Source organism: Gadus morhua, chromosome 18, assembly GCF_902167405.1.
Source record: "Gadus morhua chromosome 18, gadMor3.0, whole genome shotgun sequence".
Classification (NCBI taxonomy): Eukaryota; Metazoa; Chordata; class Actinopteri; order Gadiformes; family Gadidae; genus Gadus; species Gadus morhua.
Window position 1 is genome coordinate 24387215 of NC_044065.1, and position 24267 is coordinate 24411481.

General features: G+C 45.0%; 1 protein-coding gene across 2 annotated transcripts in view; it reads right to left on the reverse strand.

Moving 5' to 3' along the window:
- The window catches only part of LOC115531469 (serine protease HTRA1B), a 39235-nt gene extending 23790 nt beyond the window's left edge, over positions 1-15445 (reverse strand). The window contains exon 1 of one of the 2 annotated variants that reach the window (XM_030340768.1): positions 14840-15445. In XM_030340768.1, the coding sequence (XP_030196628.1) occupies positions 14840-15290 (451 nt within the window). In that variant the 5' untranslated portion in view covers positions 15291-15445. The remainder of the gene's footprint in view (positions 1-14839) is intronic. The other variant, XM_030340767.1, reaches the window with a different exon arrangement.
- Positions 15446-24267: the final 8822 nt, after the last annotated feature.

The following is a 24267-nucleotide window of genomic DNA, read 5'->3' on the forward strand; positions in this document are numbered from 1 at the left end:
CGTGAATATATTCACGAGCTTCCACGAACGTAAAAAAAAAAAAACGTTAAAATAGTAACGTTTGTCTTTAGCTGTGGGTATCCTTCTATTAATTTGTTTCATGTCTTCTGTGTTTTTGTTTGTTTAGCTGAGACTTTCATTGTGCTCGACCTGATTGAGCCACTGGAGCCGGATGATGGAAACCTGAGAGAAGAAGCAGCATCACCAGTGAATGCCCCTGCTGAAAAGCGCTCTAAGCTTGGCTGTCACCGGGCACTTCTGAGATTGGAGACAGAAAGATGCATGCTTGACATCGAAAATGCCCATATAAAAAAAGAAGTCCTTTTGCTTCAGAAAGAGGTCCTATCGCTTCAGAAGCAAAAGCTACTCGACATATGCGAGCCGCAACTATAATTTGTAATTAATGAAGTAGCCTAGTAATTAAGTAGTGAATGAATTCTGAAACTGTGATATCATTAACGTATTTATTTTTGAATAAGCAATTGCCTTCCCCCCTGTATTGTGTTATATTTGTATGATAAAATGATTCTTTCAATTCAATTGCCAGTCTCCTTGTCTTGATTTTCTGGTGAGTTCTTCTGGAGGAGAAAGTAAGAAGCATATAAATTAGTAAGTATGGGTTAAGGTAATCTAATGTAGAAGTGCCCTTAGTATCCATCAACATATACAATTATGTCAATACTGACCTGAATTAGGCCGCGTTCACATCTAGCATTTTTTGTAATAGGGATAAGTTGAGCGGACCGTTTTTTCAACAAAAAGAAAAGCTGGCAGCGTTTTTGGCCCTAAAAGCGCTGAGAGCGTTTTTTCTATCGCCTAGCAACGAATCCATTCTAGACCCGACGTTACTCGCCTACTACGTATCCAGGCTAAAGCCCATTAGACATGTTGTAGATCTCCATGTTCTGTAATTAAAACTATTAATCGCTCCACCGGCACTTTCCCGAGTGATTTGTCTGCCATTGTTTCTTGTTTTGACAGTTGAGAGTTTCCTGTGTGACGAAGTGTCAATGTTCCGCTTGTGATTGGGCAGTTGCCCAAAATACGCCTGACGTCTGCCGCTTTCTTCCTGAAAGTTGAACTTTTTTCAACGCTCCGTATGGCAGAAAAAAACGCTGGGAGAGGCGTTTAAAAAAGCGGCCGTGACTTTTTCCAGAAACGCTCTGCTCCATAGGAATTGTGAGAAGGTGAAATCCTCCCCCTTCTCACTGTCTCGCATTAGAGCTTTTATTATTATTATTATTATTATTATTATTATATTGTGTGTGTGTGTGTGTGTATTAGATTGGGCTGGTGGAAGTTAGTCTTCCGTCCCGGTAGGGGGCAGTATAGTAATGTTAGCTTTAGGTAAATGTTCCCCCAGCTAATGGTCTGGCCCATATGGCCGTGATTGGTCCAATTACCATTTCCCTATTTAAGGGCCTTTTCATTTGGTGTTTGGGGCTGAAGGTGGTGCTGGCTTGGAGTGAGGCCGGTACGAGAAACGTATGTTATGGTATGCTATTTTATGTTATCTTAGTTTGGTTTGCTGACTGATGCAGTCATTTCCTTTTCATTTTTGAACGTTGCTCTATTTTTGTGAATGTTTGGAGAGATTAAAACTTCACTTTTCTTAGTCGTCAGTCCATTGCCCTCATTTTTGCCCACACTCGCGATACCCAGTTGCCCGTATCCCAGATACGTGGGGCGACCACGCCGGTCCCTCACAGGAATATAATGTAAAACAAGCGCTGGCAGATTTAAAAAAACGCTAGATGTGAACGCGGCCTTATGCTGCAAAGGGATTTTCAATCAGTGTTCTCCTGACAGCATTGCCATTTGGGTTTGCAGCATTCTGCACTTGAGCATCTTCCAGGTCGTTCTGAAGTGGGTCCTCATCCACCTCTGGTAGCTCGTCTCCTACTCTCTTCCCAAAGTTATACAGCACAGCTACTGCAACGATGACGGCCAGGGTAGTGTCCACTTTTGTGCGGAGTCCCTCTTTTATACATGGAAATCTCCGCTTCCACACACCAAATACTCTCTCTATTATTCCTCTGGTTTGAATGTGGGAGTAATTGTAATTTTTCTCTGCCTGGGTCTGAGGGTTCAAAAGAGGTGTCATCAGGTAGGGGCGACATGCATAGCCATTGTCACCCACTAGGTGTCCATGGATGTCCCCTTCTTCCAGCAGCGCACAAAGTTGACTGTTGTCGAAGATACGGCTGTCATGCGTGGATCCTGGCCATCTCACAACAACGTTTGTGATCCTGGCCTGGTCATCGCACACAACCTGGACATTAATCGAGCAGTAGCCCTTTCGATTGCGAAACAGTTCCCCATTCTCACCACCTGGATTGGTAATGGGAACGTGGGTGCAGTCAATAGCCCCAATTACTCCCGGAAAACCTGCTCTCCGATAGAATCCAGCTGTTGTCTCTCTCCTCGGTTCAAAACGTATATACTGACCCTTCAATCTGGCAATTGCCTTCGACACTCTTCTGACAATCCTGCAGACTGTGGATTTATGAACTCCAAAAAGATCCCCGTCAACCAACTGAAAACAGCCGGTAGCGTAAAATCGCAATGCTATTAAAAGCTGTTGAAGTGGTGGCACAGCAAAGTTCCTCTCACTTTGATGCTTGATAGCTGGTCCAACCTTCCCATTGAGGCATATGACAGATTCTTTGGTGAATCTATATCGCTGTGAAAACTCGCTATTTTCATAAAATTCCATTGGGTTTAATCTATCTCTAATTTTCCTGCGAGGAACTCTTTCCTCTAACGCCATCCAGCCAACTGAAAACAGCCGGTAGCGTAAAATCGCAATGCTATCAAAAGCTGTTGAAGTGGTGGCACAGCAAAGTTCCTCTCACTTTGATGCTTGATAGCTGGTCCAACCTTCCCATTGAGGCATATGACAGATTCTTTGGTGAATCTATATCGCTGTGAAAACTCGCTATTTTCATAAAATTCCATTGGGTTTAATCTATCTCTAATTTTCCTGCGAGGAACTCTTTCCTCTAACGCCATCCAGCGAAGATATGCAGCCATGTTCTCAAGAAAACAGCGATAAACCTAACATAAACCTCCTCCAGAGGTGGTTTAAATATAACCAGGATTAAACTAGGTTTGAAATTGCTGGTGCAACGGATTTAAATTTAATCTCAGTTTAAATTGAGTTTAAACTGAGATTACCAAAGGGTTAAATATAACCAGGATTAATATTAAACTATGTTTAAACCAGGTTAGAGTTCGGTGCAACACGGTTAATAGTTAAACCTTGAATTAATCCAGTTTAAGAGTTAATCCATGTTGGTGCAACCCAGCCAAGGTGTTTTTGTTATAATGCACACCGTTTTAGTTTGTTTACTGCAGTATGAAATAAACAAACTAATGTCTGTATGTTAAGTGTGTGACTGTAGTGATTTTGCTGGATTTGCAAGCAGCATAAGGGTAATTGTAGTGGTATAAGAGCCCAATTTATTAGGGCACCAATATGGGGCGATGTGAGGACCCTTTGGCAAAGTTTGGTGTGATGCTGGGGCGATCTGAAGCCCGCTGCCCACTGTGGAAGGAGAGTGCAGAGCCGACAGTATTGCGCACTGAGTGGCAACTGAAGCGGCAGTAGCCTGTAGCTCCAGTGGAAGCACGGTGTGCTTCGGGAACAAGCTCCCGATAGAAACCTCATTTTAAATTGTCATCCTCATATCTGTATCATGCCACTAGGGGCGCTATACTGCCGGCTCTGCGCGCTTGTTGCGCTCTCGTTATATCACCACAGATGCATATCAACCGTGCTCCAGCCACTTAACGTGAGTCCGATGTCACAAAACGAATACCCCCAATGTATTAGTTTTGTGTCCATGTTTCCGCACGTGAACGACTTCATGCCTGTCTACGCTTCAAACTCGTGCATGTTGCAGAAAATGTGCAACAGCACCCCCTGGGGTAACACTTTTCGGTTGGTCGCAGAATTTGGTGTAACACCCGATCTCTCTTAGCTTGACCGCGATCTAGCATCTAGGCTCTTCATTGGGTCCCCCGATGTTAACGCTGAATTTCATACATTGAATTTCGCAGCTGAATTTGGCATGTTGAATTTGGGGATGTTGAAAATATTGAAGTTGAAATTTATACATTGAATTTTGCATCTGAATTATGAAGCATATAGATTTTTTTCGTTTAATATTTTGTTTAATTCCGAAGAAAATAATTCAGATACGTTACTTCGATGTATAAATATTAAGTGCTTAAAATTCAATGGCATTTGATTTTTTAATTTCTGATGAGACAGATTTACTTCCATACCTAAACCCTTACCTTCTTCTCAATGACATGTTTATAATCCTCCAAAGTTGCTTTGGATTTAAGCATCTGCAAAGTAACTAAATAGTCAGCTTTGGCTGTCAAATTCCTCCCATGTTTTTAGTGAGAACCAGATCCATCCATTACCCCCATCTGTCTCTATTAGGGATGAGTCGGTCGCGACCGATTCGTTCACAATGAACGAATCCCGAACGTGAACGACAAGAACTGGTTCCCCAAAACAAGAAGTGGTTCTTTGATTATTTTTTTTTTACATAAACCAAAAATATGGTCACGTAAATAAAATACACAAACGAACAGAGCTTCGTCTCCCCGCGACTTATATTGATTGAGTCTACAACGTTCTCAAAGAATCAGCCAATGAGAGGTAGCAATGGTGTTGCAATGGCACCTGGGTAAACAAATGACAAGGCGGTACCGTCGAATATGCGTGCTTTCTCTGTCTGACGTATCTTGGGTCATACCATTCAACGTGGGGCCACTCATATATCCCCCTACATTTTGTCAAAAATAGACTTGACCTAAATCTGTTTATTGGATAAACGCATTTCCCAATCCCAGGAGTCTTTGCTCCATTCTACGTCAATTTAAGAACGAACAAAGAAATTAAACTGCAGTTCGTATTTTTATTTATGACCATGAAAGTTCTGTAATGCCTGAATAATGAAGAATTAAATGTAAAGTATAATAAAATTATAAATGTAAAACCATGAATGAAATATAGAGAGTAAGCAAGTGGTATAAATATTGGCAGACATGGGGGACTCGAGTCAGACTCGAGTCGCAAATTTGAGGACTTGAGACTTGCTTGACAAACACTGATAAAAGACTCGACTTGACTTTGACTTGGTCTTCATGACTTGAGACTTGATTTAGACTTGAGACAGATGACTCGAAATGACTTTTCTAAAGTTAGATTATAGGTTGGATATGTGATTTGCGATACGCCAGCAGATTTTGAAAAGACGCAACTCAAATGGTCCTACCCCCTCTCCTTCAACGCTGACTCTGACTCCACCCATTCCAAGTACATGGACGCGCAATCACACAAGAGCGCGAACACAGATGCGCGAGAGTGGGCCAGGGCAGGCTAGCTAGGTTGGAGTTTAGGGTTGTATTCTAGCGCTAGGTCCAAATGTGGATTAGCTAGTAAACTAGCTCCAGTAGCTACCGCAGGATAACAACAAACAGAAGCTTGCTCTGGGTCACGAGCTTTGAGTATGTGCACGTGCATGAAGAGGTCACGCGCGGGGGGAGGGGGAGTGCAGTACGACCGTTTGATTGACGTACTTACTGTCCAATGCCACTCGGTGTTTCTGAAAATCATTGGCAGGAGTTTTTCGAGCCCTGCCCGTTCCACAGATGATTAACTTGTTTAATTTTCATGTCAGTAGGCTACTTCTAACTCAGTGGTTTTAAGTGTCTTTTTGTTCAAGGTGGAGGTACGAGTTATAGCAGTCCCTGCATCAAGTGCACCTGTTGAACGTGTGTTCAGCCATGGTGGGGGGATAATGTGACCGCATCATTGAGAACTCAGTGACAAAGTACTGTCAAATTATTTTTTTTTGCAAATGCAATGCATTGTAAGTCGATGTATGTTGCGAGGCAGCAAGATTGCTACCAGCTTTCAGGCTTGTGTATTACTATTTCCCCTTCCTACAGTATGTGTATGTGATATTACTTTTGAAATATTATTTTTTTTCATGTCTGATGCCATGTGTTGCAAATAATATTCTACAACATGTAGGGAGATTGAGTGATTGACTTGAACTGTTGTCGTATACAGCTACCTAGAGGTTATATTTGATTCTGTTCATAGGTTGGAGGTAATGATCATAAAAAACATTTTCAAACTATGCAAATAATGGTTTTGGAATGTTTTGAATAGTTTGAGTTATTGTTATTGTTAAGACATTGTTATTGTTAATGTTGAAATAAAACTCAACTTATGAACCACTCTCTTTACCGATTTTTAAATGTGGAAACTGGGTTAGATCATCAGATTTTTGTATGACTTGACTTGTGACACCTCAGGAGGGGGAAACGGGGAACCATCCAAGCTGTGTACAGTAAGGATGGGACTCTGTTGACCTCAACTGAGGAGGTCGTCGGACGTTGGAAGGAACACTTTGAGGAACTCCTGAATCCGAATAACACGCCCTCTATGTTGGAGGCAGAGCTCGAGGTTGATGGTGTTTCGTTGTCAATTTCCCTGGTGGAGGTCACTGAGGTAGTCAAACATCTCCGCAGTGGCAAAGCCCCAGGGATTGATGAGATCCAGCCAGAAATGCTAAAGGCTCTGGGTGTTGAGGGGCTGTCATGGTTGACACGCCTATTCAACATCGCGTGGGAGTCGGGTACAGTGCCAAAGGAGTGGCAAACCGGGATGGTGGTTCCCCTGTTCAAAAAGGGGGACCAGAGAGTGTGTGCCAATTACCGGGGTATCACACTTCTCAGCCTCCCTGGTAAAGTCTACTCCAAGGTGCTGGAAAGGAGGGTTCGGCCGATCGTCGAACCTCAGATTGAAGAGGAACAATGCGGTTTTCGCCCCGGACGTGGAACTACGGACCAGCTCTTCACTCTCGCAAGGATCCTGGAGGGGGCCTGGGAGTATGCCCATCCGGTCTACATGTGTTTTGTGGATCTGGAGAAGGCGTATGACCGGGTCCCCCGGGAGAAACTGTGGGAGGTGCTGCAGGAGTATGGGGTAAGGGGGTCTATCCTCAGGGCCATCCAATCTTTGTACTCCCAAAGCGAGAGCTGTGTTCGTGTTCTCGGCAGCCAGTCAGTTTCGTTCTCAGTGGGTGCTGGTCTCCGCCAGGGCTGCGCCTTTTCACCAATCCTGTTTGTGATATACATGGACAGGATATCGAGGCGTAGTCGTGGTGGGGAGGGGTTGCAGTTCGGTGGTCTGAGGATCTCATCACTGCTTTTTGCAGATGATGTGGTCCTCATTGGATCATCGGCCTGTGACCTTCAGCACTCACTGGATCGGCTGGCGGCCGAGTGTGAAGCGGCTGAGATGAGGATCAGCACCGCTAAATCTGAGGCCATGACTCTTAGCAGGAAACCGGTGGATTGCTTACTCCGGGTAGGAAATGAGTCCTTAGCCCAAGTGAAGGAGTTCAAGTACCTCGGGGTCTTGTTCGCGAGTGAGGGTACTATGGAGCGTGAGATTGGCCGGAGAATCGGAGCAGCGGGGGCGGTATTGCGTTCGCTTTACCGCACCGTTGTAACGAAAAGAGAGCTGAGCCGCAAGGCAAAGCTCTCGATCTACCGGTCGATCTTCGTTCCTATCCTCACCTATGGTCATGAGGGCTGGGTGATGACCGAAAGGACGAGATCGCGGGTACAAGCGGCCGAGATGAGTTTTCTCAGAAGGGTGGCTGGCGTCTCCCTTAGGGATAGGGTGAGAAGCTCAGCCATCCGTGAGGAACTCGGATTAGAGCCGCTGCTCCTTTACTTAGAAAGGAGTCAGTTGAGGTGGTTCGGGCATCTGGTAAGGATGCCCACTGGGCGCCTTCCTTGGGAGGTGTTTCAGGCACGTCCAGTGGGGAGGAGACCTCGGGGAAGACCCAGGACTAGGTGGAGAGATTATATCTCAACACTGGCCTGGGAACGCCTCGGGATCCCCCCGTCAGAGCTGGTCAATGTGGCCCGGGAAAGGGAAGTCTGGGGCCCCCTGCTTGAGCTGCTCCCCCCGCGACCCGACCCCGGATAAGCGGATGACGATGAGGATGAGGATTGACTTGTGACTTGCTTGACCTGAGCAATGACTTGACTTGTGTCTTGCTTGATTCTCACCACACGACTTGGACTTGCTTGAGACTTGAAGGTTATGACTTGAGACTTGCTTGTGACTTGCACATGAATGACTTACCCCCACCTCTGAATATTGGTTGGACGTTCAGTTGTACTATATAGTATATGTTCTTGATTTTCACGGGGGTTAGAGCATAGAAGTCGTTTAAATTATGCTCACGGCCGTCTCGCGGGGGGGGGGGCAGACACCAAATGACGTAATCTGACGTAACGAATGAATCAAACAAACAAATCGTTATAGTGAACTGAACTGAAAGAACTAGTTCCCGGAAAAGAATCATTTTGCCCATCCTTAGTCTCTATACTTTAAATATAACATATAATATATAAATATATATGGATGTATATCAGATAAATTATGCAAGAGATAGTTCTGGTTCTATCAAACCAGTCAGATATGACGCCTTGTTCACACTACATGCGTCCGTTGACGGATGGGGGCTTTTTGCTCGGGGCTATCCATGTTTTCTTCTGGGTTGTATTACAAAGGCGATTTCATTGGACAGTGTCCTTGCGTATATTTGCATTACGCAGTCTGATTGGCTGATGGATCCGTCGCTGCCTGAAAAGTTGAACATTTCTAAACTTTTGGACTCAGGCGACGGAGCCGACAGAACGGACGGACCCACAATGCATTTCGCGAGCGCCCCATGCAAAGTCAATGAGCTCCGTCGACGGTTGGAGGTAGTGTGAACAAGGCGTCAGGCTTGCTGGAGTGTAGATAACGATGGACATGCCATTCATCACTGCTTCTGATCAATCTTCAGGAACTCTGTTTCATCTCACAGTGCATTTCAAACCATTTGTGAAACAAGGACCTTGGTGTCTGGAGCGTAACAGGGAGTGATTGATCTGGTGGTCCACCAAGGCACGGTGCCAACATAAGGGGCGGCCTTTTCAGGAGCTTGTCTGCTTTTGTTTTGTTGAGAAGAGCCTCCAGTGGATCTTTTTTCTCATTCCTTCTCTGTGTTATTGTGCACTTCAGTGTGAACGTGGAGGTTCACAGGCTGCTGTGCTCGAATGGGGAAGCCCCATCCATCACGTCAGCAACCTTCCAGAACTCTGTAAGGCGTCCAGGGTTCCAGTGCCCAAGAACGGTGGGAGGGGGCTGTATGACCTCAGACCAATGAGCAGTAGCTTGTCCTTTCCCACCGGGTTCAGCCATGCCCTCTGTCCCCTGTTGTTGGCCTATCAGCAGCAGGTGAGAAAGGAGGAGGCCATCCTTTTACAGGGGGCCTGAAGCCCACCTGTCCCCTCCTGCCGACGGGCATGGTGACTAGGTGGATGAACACCAAGTCACCTGGATTACGGACTAGCTCACAAGGGAGACAACAGTACATAGGGCCCCACAAGAGACTGGTTCCCCTTATGCAGACGATACCCCCATTGTGGGCTGGACGGGAGGAAGAGAACAGGAGCCTGGTTAAGGATTCTGTCTGTTGGCGCAAGAGGAGCAATCTCCAGCTGAAGACCTCCCAAGAACCAACCAGGAGTTGGTTGACTACTCAATAGGCCCATGCCTGAGCAACAACCAGTCAGAGCTAGTTCCACTTCCTGCAGAGGCAGCGGTCCATAGTCTGAACTTCCTTAATGATAAAGGCCACATGTCCATCTATTGTGGCAGACGGCAGGGAGGAGTGAGGGGAGTGCTATATCTGGCAACCTGCTGGCTCAACCCCAAGCCTTAAATGGAGTTCATCACTTTAAAGGCGCCAGCCTTGGGATCATTAAGCAGGGTCTAAAAGGGCTAGCAAACTACAGACGGGCCTGTGTGATCTTGGAGGTCTAGGGAAGTACAGACAGGATCAGTGTGAGCTCCTGGAAATGCTGTACGGCCGATGAGAGAGAGACAGGTGGAAAGCATTGGACTGATTAAGGATTACATACAGTATCCTAAAGGAGGTGGATGACCCTTTCCCACCCTGACTTTGTACTGCTCTGTGTATTGTGTGGTTTTCTGTTCAACTTGGTGGTGTGGAAACCCCACAGCCACTGATCAGCTATGTATCCATGTATCTCTATTTCTATGTATTATGTATCTACTGTATGTATCTATGCCTATATATAAGCACTTTGAGTCTGCCTTGTGTATGAAAAGTGCTATATAAATAAAGTTGCCTTGCCTTGCCTTGCCTATATAGTGGTATGCTTCAAGAATTTACGACATATTTGCTGATCATTTTAAATGTTAGAACCAATGGGTATACCACAGCAGTAGGCCAGAGGTCTGGACCAACCACCAAAACTTCTAAATGAAAATGAATGGATTCACTATGGGACCAAATGGCAGCCGTCTCAGGGCTCCAGCAATAACTTTCACATTGAAAAATGAATTACGATAACGACAAGGTCTCATCTCTCAGCAACACTCTGAGACCAAGTCAGGTGAGCATCCTGCATAATTCTACAGTGACGTCATGAAAGAGGCCGGCACTCGCTGGCAGGATCTTATCGTTGTAGCCTGCGTGTTCCAGCTAGAATCAGATGCCACAGACGCCATTTTTGCGTTCCCAGAGCTTTACTCATCGTTTATCAGGCCATGTCTCCACCTGTGATGACGAGCTGCTCTTCTGATGCTAGTGATTATGCTTTATGGGTTCACGGTAAGGCCGATTATATTCAGTGAAAATGCTTTTTCGATTGTGTGTGTGTGAGTTTGTGTAGAGGTGTGGTTGTGTGGTTAGAGAGAAGTGCATGTAAGAGTGTGTTGGAGTGTATTGTGTGTACGTGTGTGAATGCAAGTGCATTGTGTGTCCTCTCCCATATGCCCCAAACGCTGATCTGTGGCGCTCTACGTTAGTGTTGACCGAGCTGAAAGGGTTTGGGCCCAGGATTAGTTTTTTCCTCAAGAAAACCCAGAGGCGCTGAATAGAGCCCGCCTCCAGCTGTCAGTCAAAACACAGTGCGGGCAAAAGAGGAATCTGTGCGAGGAGGTTTGCACCGACCTGAAGCTATAAGGAAGGTTTTTAAAAGTCTTAACATACTATGTTAAAGGTGCCATGACATGCTATTTTATGGATGCTTTAATGTAGGTATTATTGGGCCACTAACACAGTATTCAAAGACGTTCCCGAAATTCAGCCGTGGTGCAGAGTTACAGCCACTCCGAGCCAGTCACACATTGAGCTTCCCCCAAATGCGCTGTTTTGGTGTCTGTAGCTATAATGCAAATGAGGAGGAGCGAGGCGGGTCGAGGAGGAGGGTGGGGGTGTGGCCCTGAGCAGCTTGCAGCCACGGTAGCATGCGCTCTGTTTACCGTGGATGTATCACAATGGCGAGGCGCACACAGCCTTTAGCCGTATTCTGTAAAGATTCTAGAACACACGGGAGTCCTGGAGCTCTACATCTAAATAATATCATATAGCCTACATAGATATCTATATAATATATATTATCACGGCCAAAAGCTGTGTGAGCCGATATTATGAATCTCCAGCGACCGCGTTGTGTTCTCCGACGTTCCTGGTTCTTCCACGTCCACATCAATGTGAAGTAGACTGAACCGCGACAAGGAGGAGGAAGGGATTGTTGCCGGGCAGCGCTTAGGCACCTCCGTCTCCTGCAGCGCCGAGGCGGTGGTCCCTCGGCAGCGGGAAGCGGGGCTCAAGTGGGAGACATTCGCCGCCAACAATCCCTTTCTCCTCCATGTCGTGGTTCATGTTCTTGAGGGAGTCAAAGCCAAAGTTCCTTTCCCCCAATTCATTCTCAACCATGGCTGAGATAACCCCCACTACGAGTCTCGTTGTAGAAATACCAGAGACGAGAGTCCGACGTGTTATGCGTCATAACACCAAAAGCAGAACGGTTATCCAAATAACAAGGAAGTGTACAACACTTGCGTTACAGTCCTGGAGCTCTATATATAAATAATATCATATAATACATAGATATCTATATCATATAATACATATTATCACAGCCAAAAGCTGTGTGCGCCTCCTGACGATATTATGAATCACAAACGACTTTGTCGGGTTCTGCAACGTCTCTGGTTCTTCCACTTTCACATCAATCTGAAGTAGACTGAACCGCGTGCTGCCTGCTGCCAGCTGCCCGCTGCCAGGCGGTGGTGCTTCGGGGCGGTGGTGCCTCGCGGCAACCGGCGGCATGTCGCAGTTCATGTACTTCAGGGAGTCAAAGCCAAAGTTCCAATTCCTTGTCAACCATGGCTGAGATAACCCCCACTACAGTGTTGAGGAAGTACAAGAGACGTCAAAGAACCGACAAGAAACACTTGCAGTGTGTCTATTCACACACACACACATGTGGCGCTCGCACGGTCTTGTCTCATTGGCGGGCCAAAGTCTCTGGGCGGGCCAGGCAGAGTAAGGGGAGGAGCTTACTGCAGTGTGACAACATAAGAAACCACAGTAAATAGGTTAACCTAACAGCAACATAATATGTGTTACTGTACAGCAGAGACTTCTATCCAAGTTGACCGCCTGTGAATTCAGATGCAGGTCATTAAGTCATAAGGTCATCACATATTGCTAAGGGAAGCCTTTAGGGTGGGGACATTGGGGATTGAAAGTGGAAAACCTTAGCAACTACAACATTACATAACACTAAAGTAACTCTTAATAATAATAAACTGTCCTCGAACAATAACATGAACCAGGAGGTCTTTAGTATCTCTTTATACACCAGAGAGCATTGTGGTTAAATCCTCTCTGTACAGAGAGTCATGCTGTAAGAATGTTTGAAAGGAGCTGCATCCGCGGCTGACTCACCAACTAATCCCTCACAGAACAGTTGGACCCTTAGTGGAATAAGGGATGGACATTATTCTGTGTGTGAGGGATTGTGTGTGTGTTTGCTTGTGTGTGTGTGTGTGTTTGTGTGAGGTAAGTGTGTGCTTGTGTGCTGGCTGTGCTTGTGTGTGTGTGTCTGTATGTGTGTGTGGGTGTATGTGTGTGTGTGCATGCTTGCTTGTTTGACTGTCTGCACATGAATGTGCGAGTGCATCTGTATGTGCTGCTGTGAATGAAATATAATTTTCATGATTGTAATGAGCAGTTTTCTACTGTAATTAGTCAAAATTCAGTGTTACGTGTGTGGTTGAGTATCGGCTGTATTTTAGATGGACTGCTGCAGTTCATATGAGGAGAAGCAGAGACGTACTGAAGAGATACAGAGAGGATATCTCTTCATTCCACTACTCAGCTCTAATTAGGTGTTTCCATGTCTCAGTGCATTGAAAAAGTACAGGAAGGCACACACACACACACACACACACACACACACACACACACACACACACACACACACACACACACACACACACACACACACACACATACACTAGATCACTGGAGAGGCTCTTCCTCAACCAGCTCAGGCCTCAAGTGCGACATGCCCTGGACCCATTACAGTTAGGACTATGGATAAGGGGACTGGTACAGTCAGGACTATGGATAAGGGGACTGGTACAGTCAGGACTATGGATAAGGGGACTGGTACAGTCAGGACTATGGATAAGGGGATTGGTACAGTCAGGACTATGGATAATGGGACTGGTACAGTCAGGACTATGGATAAGGGGACTGGTACAGTCAGGACTATGGATAAGGGGACTGGTACAGTCAGGACTATGGATAAGGGGACTAGTACAGTCAGGACTATGGATAAGGGGACTGGTACAGTCAGGACTATGGATAAGGGGACTGGTACAGTCAGGACTATGTTTCTGTACTTTTCAAGTGCATTAACACCATTCAACCCGGTCTGCTTCAGGACAAACTGGCAGACAACATTATGTCAGGCTGAAGGACAGCACGTCTGACACTTTGGTCAGTAGCACATGAGCACCACAAGATACTGTACTGGCCCCTCTACTCTTCACCCTTACACCTCTGACTTCTGCTACAACTCTGAGCTGTATCACATTCAAAAGCTTGCTGATGACACGGCCATCGTTGGATGCATACGGTCTAGTGAGGAGGAGTACAGATGCCTTGTGAGGGACTTTGTCATCTGGTGCCACACAAACCACTTGCACCTGAACTCCTCGAAAACCAAAGAGCTGGTCATAGACTATGGGAAGTCCAGACCACGTCCCAGACCAGGTCAGATTGAGGGGGCTGTAGTTGAGAACGTTCTCTCCTTCAAGTACCTCGGGCTGTGGCTGGACAACAAGCTGAACTGGGCAAGCAGCACAGACCATCTGTACCGGAAAGCCCTTAGCAGACGGTACTTCCTGTACCGTCTGCGATCATTCAACATCTGCAGGAAACTCCTGTGGATGTTCTACCAGTCTGTTGTTGCAAGCATTCTTTTCTATCATGTGGTGTGCTGGGGGGGCAGCATTTTGTTTTTCTATTTGTAACAGGGTGTTTGATCATTTCCTGAGGGAACCTTCCAGAGGGATTAATAAAGTTACTGTCTGTCTGTCTGTCTGTCTGTCTGTCTGTCTGTCTGTCTGTCTGTCTGTCTGTCTGTCTGTCTGTCTGTCTGTCTGTCTGTCTGTCTATCTCACACACACACACACACACACACACTCCCACACACACACACTTGGCCTCCCCCAATCAATAAAGTCGTTTTGAGCCCCAGACATGTTTATATACAGGCCTGCAGATATAAAAACATATCACTATTGTATTCTATTATTATTAAATTACTTATCATAAGCAGGCAATTTCTTGGACACTGGATAAGCGGTATGGTTAAGTTAAGGTAACCTAAGGTATGTGAGGTGTCCATCGCTCACCTTTACCGCATGCTCCCCTCTGGATGAGGACGACACTTCGCTGCCGTAGCCTCCTGGCCAGACGGCTCACGCGCTTCAGCTCGCACACGTTGCGGTAGGAGACGCCGTCGCTTCCGCACACCGGGCTGGCGGTCGTGCAGGCGCAGACGCCGCTTGTGCCGCGTCGCCGCACGGTGGCCGACGCCTCAGTGCCGCCGCTCACCACGCACTCCATCCCGTCCGCGCATCGCGCGCCGCCGAGGTGCCCCGCGCCGCCGCACGCCTCGCCGTCGCTGGCCGCGCAGACCTGGCAGCAATCGCACTGGTCCAGCGCCTCTCCGGCGGGACAGTCCGCAGGGGTCGCGGGACAATTCTGGAGGTCACAGGTCTCCGGACAGCCGATGACGTCACGTCTGCTGATCCGCGCCTCGACGAGCAGCGCAGGAGCGACGAGGAGAAAGTAAAGAAACATGACTCTAGACAGATGGAAAGTTGAATAAAAGTGCTTTAAAAGGTCCCCTCTAGTATATCTGTTGAATCTATATATTTATTAAACAGGAGTGAGGAGGTCAAGTGGTCCGTCAGGTCAGAGATGGTCTGCAGGCAGCAGCAGTAAAGTGCTCTGATCTGATTCAGCAGATCTCCGTTTATAAACCAACGACGCGTCGGTGGCAGGGTAAACAGGGACAGCGATTGGTAGAGGAGGAATGACGAGAGAGAGTGAGAGAGAGGGGGGGAGAGAGAGACACACGCACGCTCGCACACACACACAAACACACACACACACACACACACACACACACACACACACACACATAGAGAACGCTATATAGTTCTGGTTCTTTGTAACATATACAATAGGCCTATATTATTACAATCCCCATTATGTGTTTGTGTGTGTGTGTGTGTGTGTGTGTGTGTGTGTGTGTGTGTGTGTGTGTGTGTGTGTGTGTGTGTGTGTGTGTGTGTGTGTGTGGATGAGGGGCCGGTGTCGATTCCACATATTGAATCTTGTCACACTACTCCTGTGAACTAAGTAATTAATATCCCAACATCATTTGCGTCTGGGCCTCGGCCTGTTAATCAAGCCGAAAAAGAATTCGAGAGTGGAAGCATTTTGCGAGAGGTTACTGCTTTATCTAGTTTTGTCTCCCCTCTCTCCCCTCAGCAACATCCACCAGCTGTCAGAAAGCTGAACTCCCCTCGCCCAAAACAAACTGAAAATGTTGCTATTTTACCAACCGTTCTTTTTTTTTCTTTTTCCACTATTACTATTACCATTTGCACTATTACCATTACAATATATCTTACAGAACTTTTGCTGCCATTATTGACTGCCTTTTTTGCACTACCACAACTCAAATTACCTTATAAAGAAACGTATGCTGCTGCTCTTAGATTTCATTATTTTATTGTCTATATTTTTAATATTAGTTATATTCTTATCTCTTGTGCACTTCAATGTTTCCTTTTAGTGTTGTCTTATCTGTTGTTTACTTTTAGTGTTGTCCCATCTGTTCTGCATGTTGTGGCATCCCGCCACGTGGTCCTCGGCCTGGACGGGCCCGGGGTACCGTGGAGGACGGGGTTTACCACCCCCACCCACCAGCCGGCGATAGAGAGCAGCCCTTTCGGCACCCCAATCAGGGTGATTGGGGGACACCTGGCCGAAAGCACTGGAGCCATTTTAAAAGGAGGCACAGCACAGCACAGCAGGGCTCGGGAGACCAGGAACAAGGACGTAGTAAGCGCTCTGGTCCACGAGCGGCTAGAGGCTCACGGAGACCCTAGAGACCGCGTCTGCATTGTCGGATTTAAGTTGCCTGCAATAAATGCCTGCCATGGCTAATAATCCTACGCAAAGTGCCGTTTGTCCGTGGAACCCGGCTCATTTGGGTAGCGGGTTGCCACAATGTGAACTTTACCTGTTCACCGTGGGATAGTGAGAAAAGTCTTCTCAATTGCTTTGTATGTCTACATGTGAAGTAGTTGACATTAAAGCTGACTTTGACTTTGATTTTTAGAGAACCCTTCATAGGAAGTAATTACATACATTCATACCTAACATCTCCATTTCTCAGCTTGGCCCGTCTTCTGTTTTTTATATTCAACAGCATGGAGTGAACTATTGCTCCTGGCCAAAGGCCGGGTCAGGGGTCCTCAGACCCAAGGCCTCGGTGCAACCGGGTTTGGCTCTGGAGACCAAGGAAGTCCACCCAGGCCTAATTCTCCATTGAGAGGAGGAGAAGGAGGATCAGGGGGAAAAAGGAGACAGAGGAGTAGGAGGGAGAGGGGGAGTAGGAAGAGGAGGAGGAGGAGGAGAAGGAGGAACAGCAAGAGGAGCAACAGGAGGATTAGGAAGAGCAGGAGGAGGAAGGAGGAGGAGGAGGAGGGGGACTAGGAGGAGGAGGAGGAGGGGGAGTAAGAGGAGGAAGTCCGGCTTGTGTGACGGAGCGGTGGAGAATTGCAATAGACAGGATGGAGAGAAAGAAAAGAGAATAGAATGATCAGAACGTAAAAGAGAGAACATTTGAGTGAGAGAATGCATGTGAATAGATGAAGAAGAAAGCGGATTGAGCTTAAAGTGTGTGGGGTTTTCTATGTGTTGCAGGCAGTCCCCAATCAGTCTGATGGACCAGATGCGGCTTATCCATCACACAAAATCAAAAAACCGGTGTCATGGAAAAGTGTGGCGTGTGTAAAACAAATCTTTGGATTGATTTGCCCCAGATTTGATTAACTCCCTCTGTGTTGCTCTATCTCTCTCTCTCCTCATCTGCTCAAGGTCTCACTAACAAACTGTTTTTGTGTGTTAACCGTTACTAGCCCTATTGCTATGGAGATCGACTCGAGAGGACCTGTGGGAGAGCATGCTGTAATTGTATCGATGATATAAGACCTTTCTGAACAACTGCAGATTATAGATGAATGTGTGTGTGTGTGTGTGTGTGTGTTTGTGCGTGTGTGTGTGTGTGTGTGTTTTTGTGTGTGTTTGTGGTCAGCGATCCCTAGAAGCAATTATGTGTTTTAGGACATTGCATTACATCACTGATCCGAAGCGCCCCTACGTTATTAAGCTGAATGCTAATAATTCACTGAGACAACCACCAGCCCCGTTGCACCGCGTACCACACTATCGTTACACTAGGATAGATTCTCTGAAAGCATAAGGTGGTGTAAGAGGGCTACTCTACAGCTATTTAAAAGAAGGTTGTGAATGTGACATTCATAGTCTGAGGTCCATCTGGCTGCCATCTGCATGAAACCGAACTGCAGTGATTAGGGTTCTCTGAAAGACAAGAGGGAGAAAGGAGGAAATACATATGAAAGACACTTAAATATCTGCCTGGACATCTCCCTCCTTAAAGAATACAAATACACTTAAATATCCACATGGACATCTACCTCCTTAAAGAATACAAATACACTTAAATATCCACCTGGACATCTACCTCCTTAAAGACTACAAATACACAAAAAAAAATAATAATCCAGACAATAAATCAATGATCATCAATGCTGTCATGCCCAATTTGCCCCTGCCCATATTAGCAGCTTGTTCATATTTGTATGTTTAAGTGGCTGGATAGTGTAGTGTCCAGAGATGGAAATTAACTTTTTGCCCACCAGCCACTGTGGCAGGTAGATTAAAAAATCTACCAGCCACACATCTTTTTTACCGTTTATACGCTATATATTTTTTTAATATATGCGTACATTTTAAACAATATAATAGTAAAAATAGGTAAGAAAAGTGTTTTTCATACACATCATTTTCTCCATCAGAAGTGATTTTTACTGTAAGTAGGTTCTATCAAGGAACTGAGTTGAAATTGTCACACTCTTACCGCATATGATAAACAATACACAGATATCTGCCATGTTAAGTCATGTTTATTTCAAAGGTGTTACGATGACAAGTTTGGGGATAATTCATCTAGGTCTAGTATTTTCAATAGAAAACAAATTGACATATTAACAATAAAACAACATGCATGGTTACACCATCATAAGTCAATAGGAACATTTGTTTTTGTTATATTTACACGTGACTGCATACCAATGTGTCCACAGACATGGTAACTAACGTATGATGGTAAGCATTATTGGCCCTTAACACTAATATACAGAAAAAACACTGACTCAAAAGGCTATTGGCTTAAGCAATACAAGTAGAGGCATATGCTTGAACTTTATACCCTGAACTTTTAAACGTTGCAAACGTGCAAAAACGTAATTACATATTTATGTGTCATACAGTCCAATGCTGAAAATATATCTGTGGCATTCAGCAGGCCAATGCTGTGGTAAAGTGTGCAAAGTATGACCAAGTGTTTCTTTCTGTTCAATAGATATAACTTTATCGATCCCCTTTAGGGAAAATTTGTTAATCTTTGTCCCTATAAAACAATAATGGTAAAAAAATAAATACAAAACACGACGGTAACTGAGTAAGGCAAACCGTCCAATCTGAAGGCTCTACTTAACCACTCCCCCTACTCCCTTCGACCAATGTAAAGCGAACAGACGCAGGGTCAATGTGAACATGTATGAGGCTTTAACAAAATCCCGGACGATTTTGAAATTCCGCCACACAAGTGTCTCAAAAAGAGGGCATGTCCGGGCAAAATAGGATGTCTGGTTACCCGGCGTACGGGAAACCCATATGATTCCTACCTGTAACACTGTTAAATAGCGGCCCAAACTGGTGGGCGCTATCCTGGTCATTTCTCTGCGTGAGAAATACGAAGTGTGGCGTGTGAGCGTGTGCATGGATTGAATTGCGTGTGTCTCACGCTGAATCCGTGAGACTTGAGAGCCCTGTTACTGGTATATTATCCCGGATGTTGACAGTCGCAGTTCAGCAAAAGAGCCGTAGAAGAAGAATCGGGCCGGATGTTGACAGTAATGGTTGTGGAACTGTGCAGCGCCGTATGACGAATGTATTAAATATGAAAAATCTGATCAGACCTGACTGGAAAATATTAGGCAAGGCAAGGCAACTTTTTTTATATAGCACTTTTCATACACAAGGCAGACTCAAAGTGCTTCACATATAAACATTGTCATACAATAAAATAAAATAATAGATAAGTAAAAGAAAAACATATGCAAAGAAATGGGTAAAATAGAAAAAGGCATTTTGATATTAAAATAGAAAATAAAGGCAAAGTTAAAAAAGCTTTTTAGAAAGTGCAATGTATTTAAGATTTTAGCAGAAAGCTATAGCAAACATAAAAGTCTTCAGTCTTGTTTTAAAGGTGCTCAGAGTTGGGGCGAGTCTTAAATCCTCTGGGAGTTTATTCCAGCTATTTGTTGCATAGTAACTAAATCCTGCTTTCCCATGTTTTGTGTTTACTCTGGGGATAATTAACAGATTGGTCTCAGAGGATCTTAGTGGTCTAGAAGGCTGATGTAGTGGAAGCATATCAGTTAAATATTTTGGGCCTAAACCATGTAGGGATTTATAGGTTAGCAACATGATTTTAAAATCAATTCTCTGACCTACAGGAAGCCAATGTAACGATTTCAGAATTGGTGTAATATGATTTGGTCTTTGTTAGAACTCTAGCAGCAGCATTCTGAACAAGCTGAAGCTTCCTCAGAGTTTGTTTAGGGAGACCTGTGAGGAGACCATTGCAGTAATCAAGCTTACTAGTGATAAAGGCATGTACAAGTTTTTGTAAGTCTTCGGTGGACATGAGCCCTCTAAGTCTTGCTACATTTTTAAGGTGATAATATGCCGATTTTGTAACTGATTTGATGTGACTGTCAAAATGTAAATCTGAATCCATGATAACCCCTAGATTTCTGCCTTTGATTGAGGTTTTCAGGGACAGAGAGTGAAGGTGTTGGGTTACTTTAAGCCTTTCCGTTTTAGAGCCAAATACAATTATCTCTGTTTTGTCCTCATTTAGTTGAAGGAAATTTCGGCACATTCATTCCTTCACTTGCTCAATGCACTGGCACAGCAGATCTATGGGCCGATAGTCATTTGGTGATAGCGATACATAGATTTGCGTGTCATCAGCATAGCAATGATGGTCAATATTGTTATTTTGCATGATTTGCCCTAGTGGGAGCATGTAGATGTTGAATAAAGAGGGTCCTAAGATCGAACCTTGTGGGACTCCACATGTCACGTTGGTTGATTCTGATACAAAGTCGCCAATGGAAACAAAGTAGTTCCTATTTTGTAGGTAGGACCTGAACCAATTTAAGACAGTGCCTGAAAGCCCCACCCAGTTTTCTAACCTTTCCAGAAGTAATGTATGGTCTACAGTGTCGAATGCAGCACTGAGGTCAAGTAGCATTAGTATTGAGGTTTTGCCAGAGTCTGTGTTAAGACGGATGTCGTTTACAACTTTAATAAGGGCGGTCTCAGTGCTGTGCAGGGGTCGAAATCCTGATTGGAAGGTGTCATAGCAACCAGTTGATGCCAGGAAGTGATTTAGTTGCTGGAGGACAACTTTCTCAATGATTTTACTTATGAAGGGTAGATTTGATATTGGTCTGTAGTTGTTAATAATAGAGGCATCTAGGCTCCGCTTTTTTAAAAGGGGTTTAATAACTGCAGTTTTCAAAGCTTTTGGGAACTTGCCTGACTGGAGAGAGTTGTTAACTATCTGCAATATGTCTACTGCTAGGCAGTCGAAAACATTCTTAAAAAGGTTGGTAGGTATAGTATCAAGGCAACAGGTGGATGGCTTTAGTTGTGTCACAGTTTCCACAAGATTTTGAGAGTCTATAACATCAAAGCATGCCATCCTTGCCACGTAATTTTTGCCTGAACAGGGTGGTAGTCCAACATTTTTGTTTGACGTGGAGATATTGATGGCGCGTCTGATACCTTCAATTTTATCAATATAAAAAGCTGCAAACTCATTGCATTTCTGCGTGGAATGGAGATCAGGTGGAATTTCTGTTGGGGGGTTGGTCAGTCTGTCAACAGTTGCAAATAGGGTTTTTGCATTATTAGTGTTGGTTTTAATGATATTGGAGAAAAATGTTTCTCTAGCATTTTTTTAAGTCTAAATTGCAGGCACGGAGGCTCTCTTTATAGATATCATGGTGAATATGAAGTTTTGTTTTACGCCAGATGCGTTCAACCTTCCTGCATTCTTTTTTCTGTGCTGTTACAGAAGCAGCTTTTCTCCAGGGTGCCTTTTGCTTTCCAGAAATCGTTTTAACCTTATAAGGTGCAATGACATCTATGACTTTCAAAATTTTCAAATTAAAGTTTTCTACAAGATCATCAGCAGAACATGGGTTTAGAGGTGGTAGCAAGGAGATGGCCTTTTTAAAAAGTACATTAGAATCTTCATTGATATACCTTTTTTTGACAGTGTTTGATTTTGTCTGTTTGTCGGGAATAAAAGATATGTTAAAGAAAACACAAAAGTGGTCAGACAAGGATATATTACCCGACACAGTGGCGGGTGAAGTGACACAATTCACCCGCCACCATACAAATCCACCTGCAAATGGCGTGTGGCGGGTGTTCATTTCCATCCCTGGTAGTGTCTGATTCCCACGGTCCCAGAGGTCCTCAACCTAACCTCTTAAGGCCCCCTTGAGCCAAATTGCTGACGCCCTGCTATGACACACGTCTGAATCACTGGACCCTGCAGTCACTCAGAGGGCACTATTTTAGCGGTCTGAAACGCAAGTGTGAAACACGAAACTTAGCTTTGAGGGCGGATCTCTGGCGCTGTTGCTATTATACTGGCGGATGAATGACTCTTTCGCAAGACACAAATCTAAAATGGGTTGGTCTGAAGCAGCTTAATTACCGGTATGTGTGATTTGGTCGTAACATGCAATAAACCAATGAGAGTTAAAGAGTTCTATCTCCCATCTCCTTTAAGAGCCATGAGCACATTTGAACTTGACAAGTTCATATTTTAACAGCGCGTTCAGTCTCCGCTGAGACAGATGCATGACCACATGAATTTCAAAATTCAAAATGCTCAGTTTATGGCCAAATAATAGGCCTAATGCACACATGGAACAGCGTTTGCTTCTATAACTTCAGAAACACTGAGTCATTATGTATATTTCAGCAAAGAGAACTTAACACATGATATGCGGTCCTGTGGCCGCAACTGTGGGTCTATTTAATGATATGCGGCAATGCAATAACAAACATTGTTTGTTACCAGTATTGTATACATTATCGAAGGAGATTTCACCACTATCAGAGGAAGAGAGCATTTTCACATGTGAAAGGATTGATCATCTGGTTAATGATGACATCAGTTATTTTCTTTACACCTTCTGCCTCCTTTGCACCTTGGCTGTCCTTGTCCTCATGGTGTTTGGTGTCATCCGCATCCAGGTGTGCCATAGCCTTTGTCTGCACTGACACAGCTGTCAGAACTGGAAGAGCTTTCAAGTATTTCTCCAAGGCCGCTGGCTGCTGACTGATGCCATTGAAGAGTTTTTGCCTTGGCATCACGGTTGTAGGTTTTTTCAAGTGCCATGTCTGTCCAGACACCCTGGAACCGTTCTTCTGTTTGCCGTACAGTGATCTTCCGCTCCTTGAATTCCCTATCGATATTTGGAGCCAGTGTAGGTAAGCTTCTCATAGCTTCTACGTAGTGGGGCAGGCAGAATAAATACTTGTAGTAGCCAGCAGCTACAAGGTATGGTAACATCTTTTCCACTTCAGCCAGGTGTTCCTCCCACAGACCTGCACACTGGTTGAACCGTCTAAGAATCATCACCATATCCATGTACATTAGCCATAGCTTTGTGGTAGGTGAGGAACGTGCTTCATCAAACTCAGCCATCAAACATGACAGCTTTTTCAGCTGTTCAATTGCATCAGCACACACAGAAGTTGCCTTCTGTACATCCTCTTCTGACAGGGCATCTAGGAGTAGATGGACATTGTTGCTAAGCACACACATGTACTCCAGGTCCTTCTGTTCATCGACCAAACATCTGGCAAATGCTCCCCAGTGTAGGGAAAACAGGGCTGCCTACACCATAGTGTGGGTGTGCAGCATTGCATAGTAGTCTTCCCATTGAGGATTTTGTTTGATGTTCCACTGAGACAGACAGCAGCTTTGACCATGATGCCTTCGATTCCAGTGCACTGCATCAAATGCCCAATGGCTCCAAGGAAATTCTGAGGAATATGGAAGCCACCCATGCAAGATAAGTTTGGTATACTTCTCTTTGTTCTTTTTTTGCAGACCCAGAACTACCTCATAGATTGCTTGGTCACATGTGATGATGGCATACTCTTAACCATGTTTTCTCGACACATCCATGCAGTACTGAAAATACTTTTTAACCACTTATGGGTTTGTTGGTGACTTGGGGAAGAGATCATAGCTGATCACAGGTACAGGGGTGGTATCTGGGATGAGAAATGCTTGGAATGAACTCCATGTTGGAGCAGCGCAACTTGGTTTCAGGTCCTCCAATAGTACAGTAGGGCA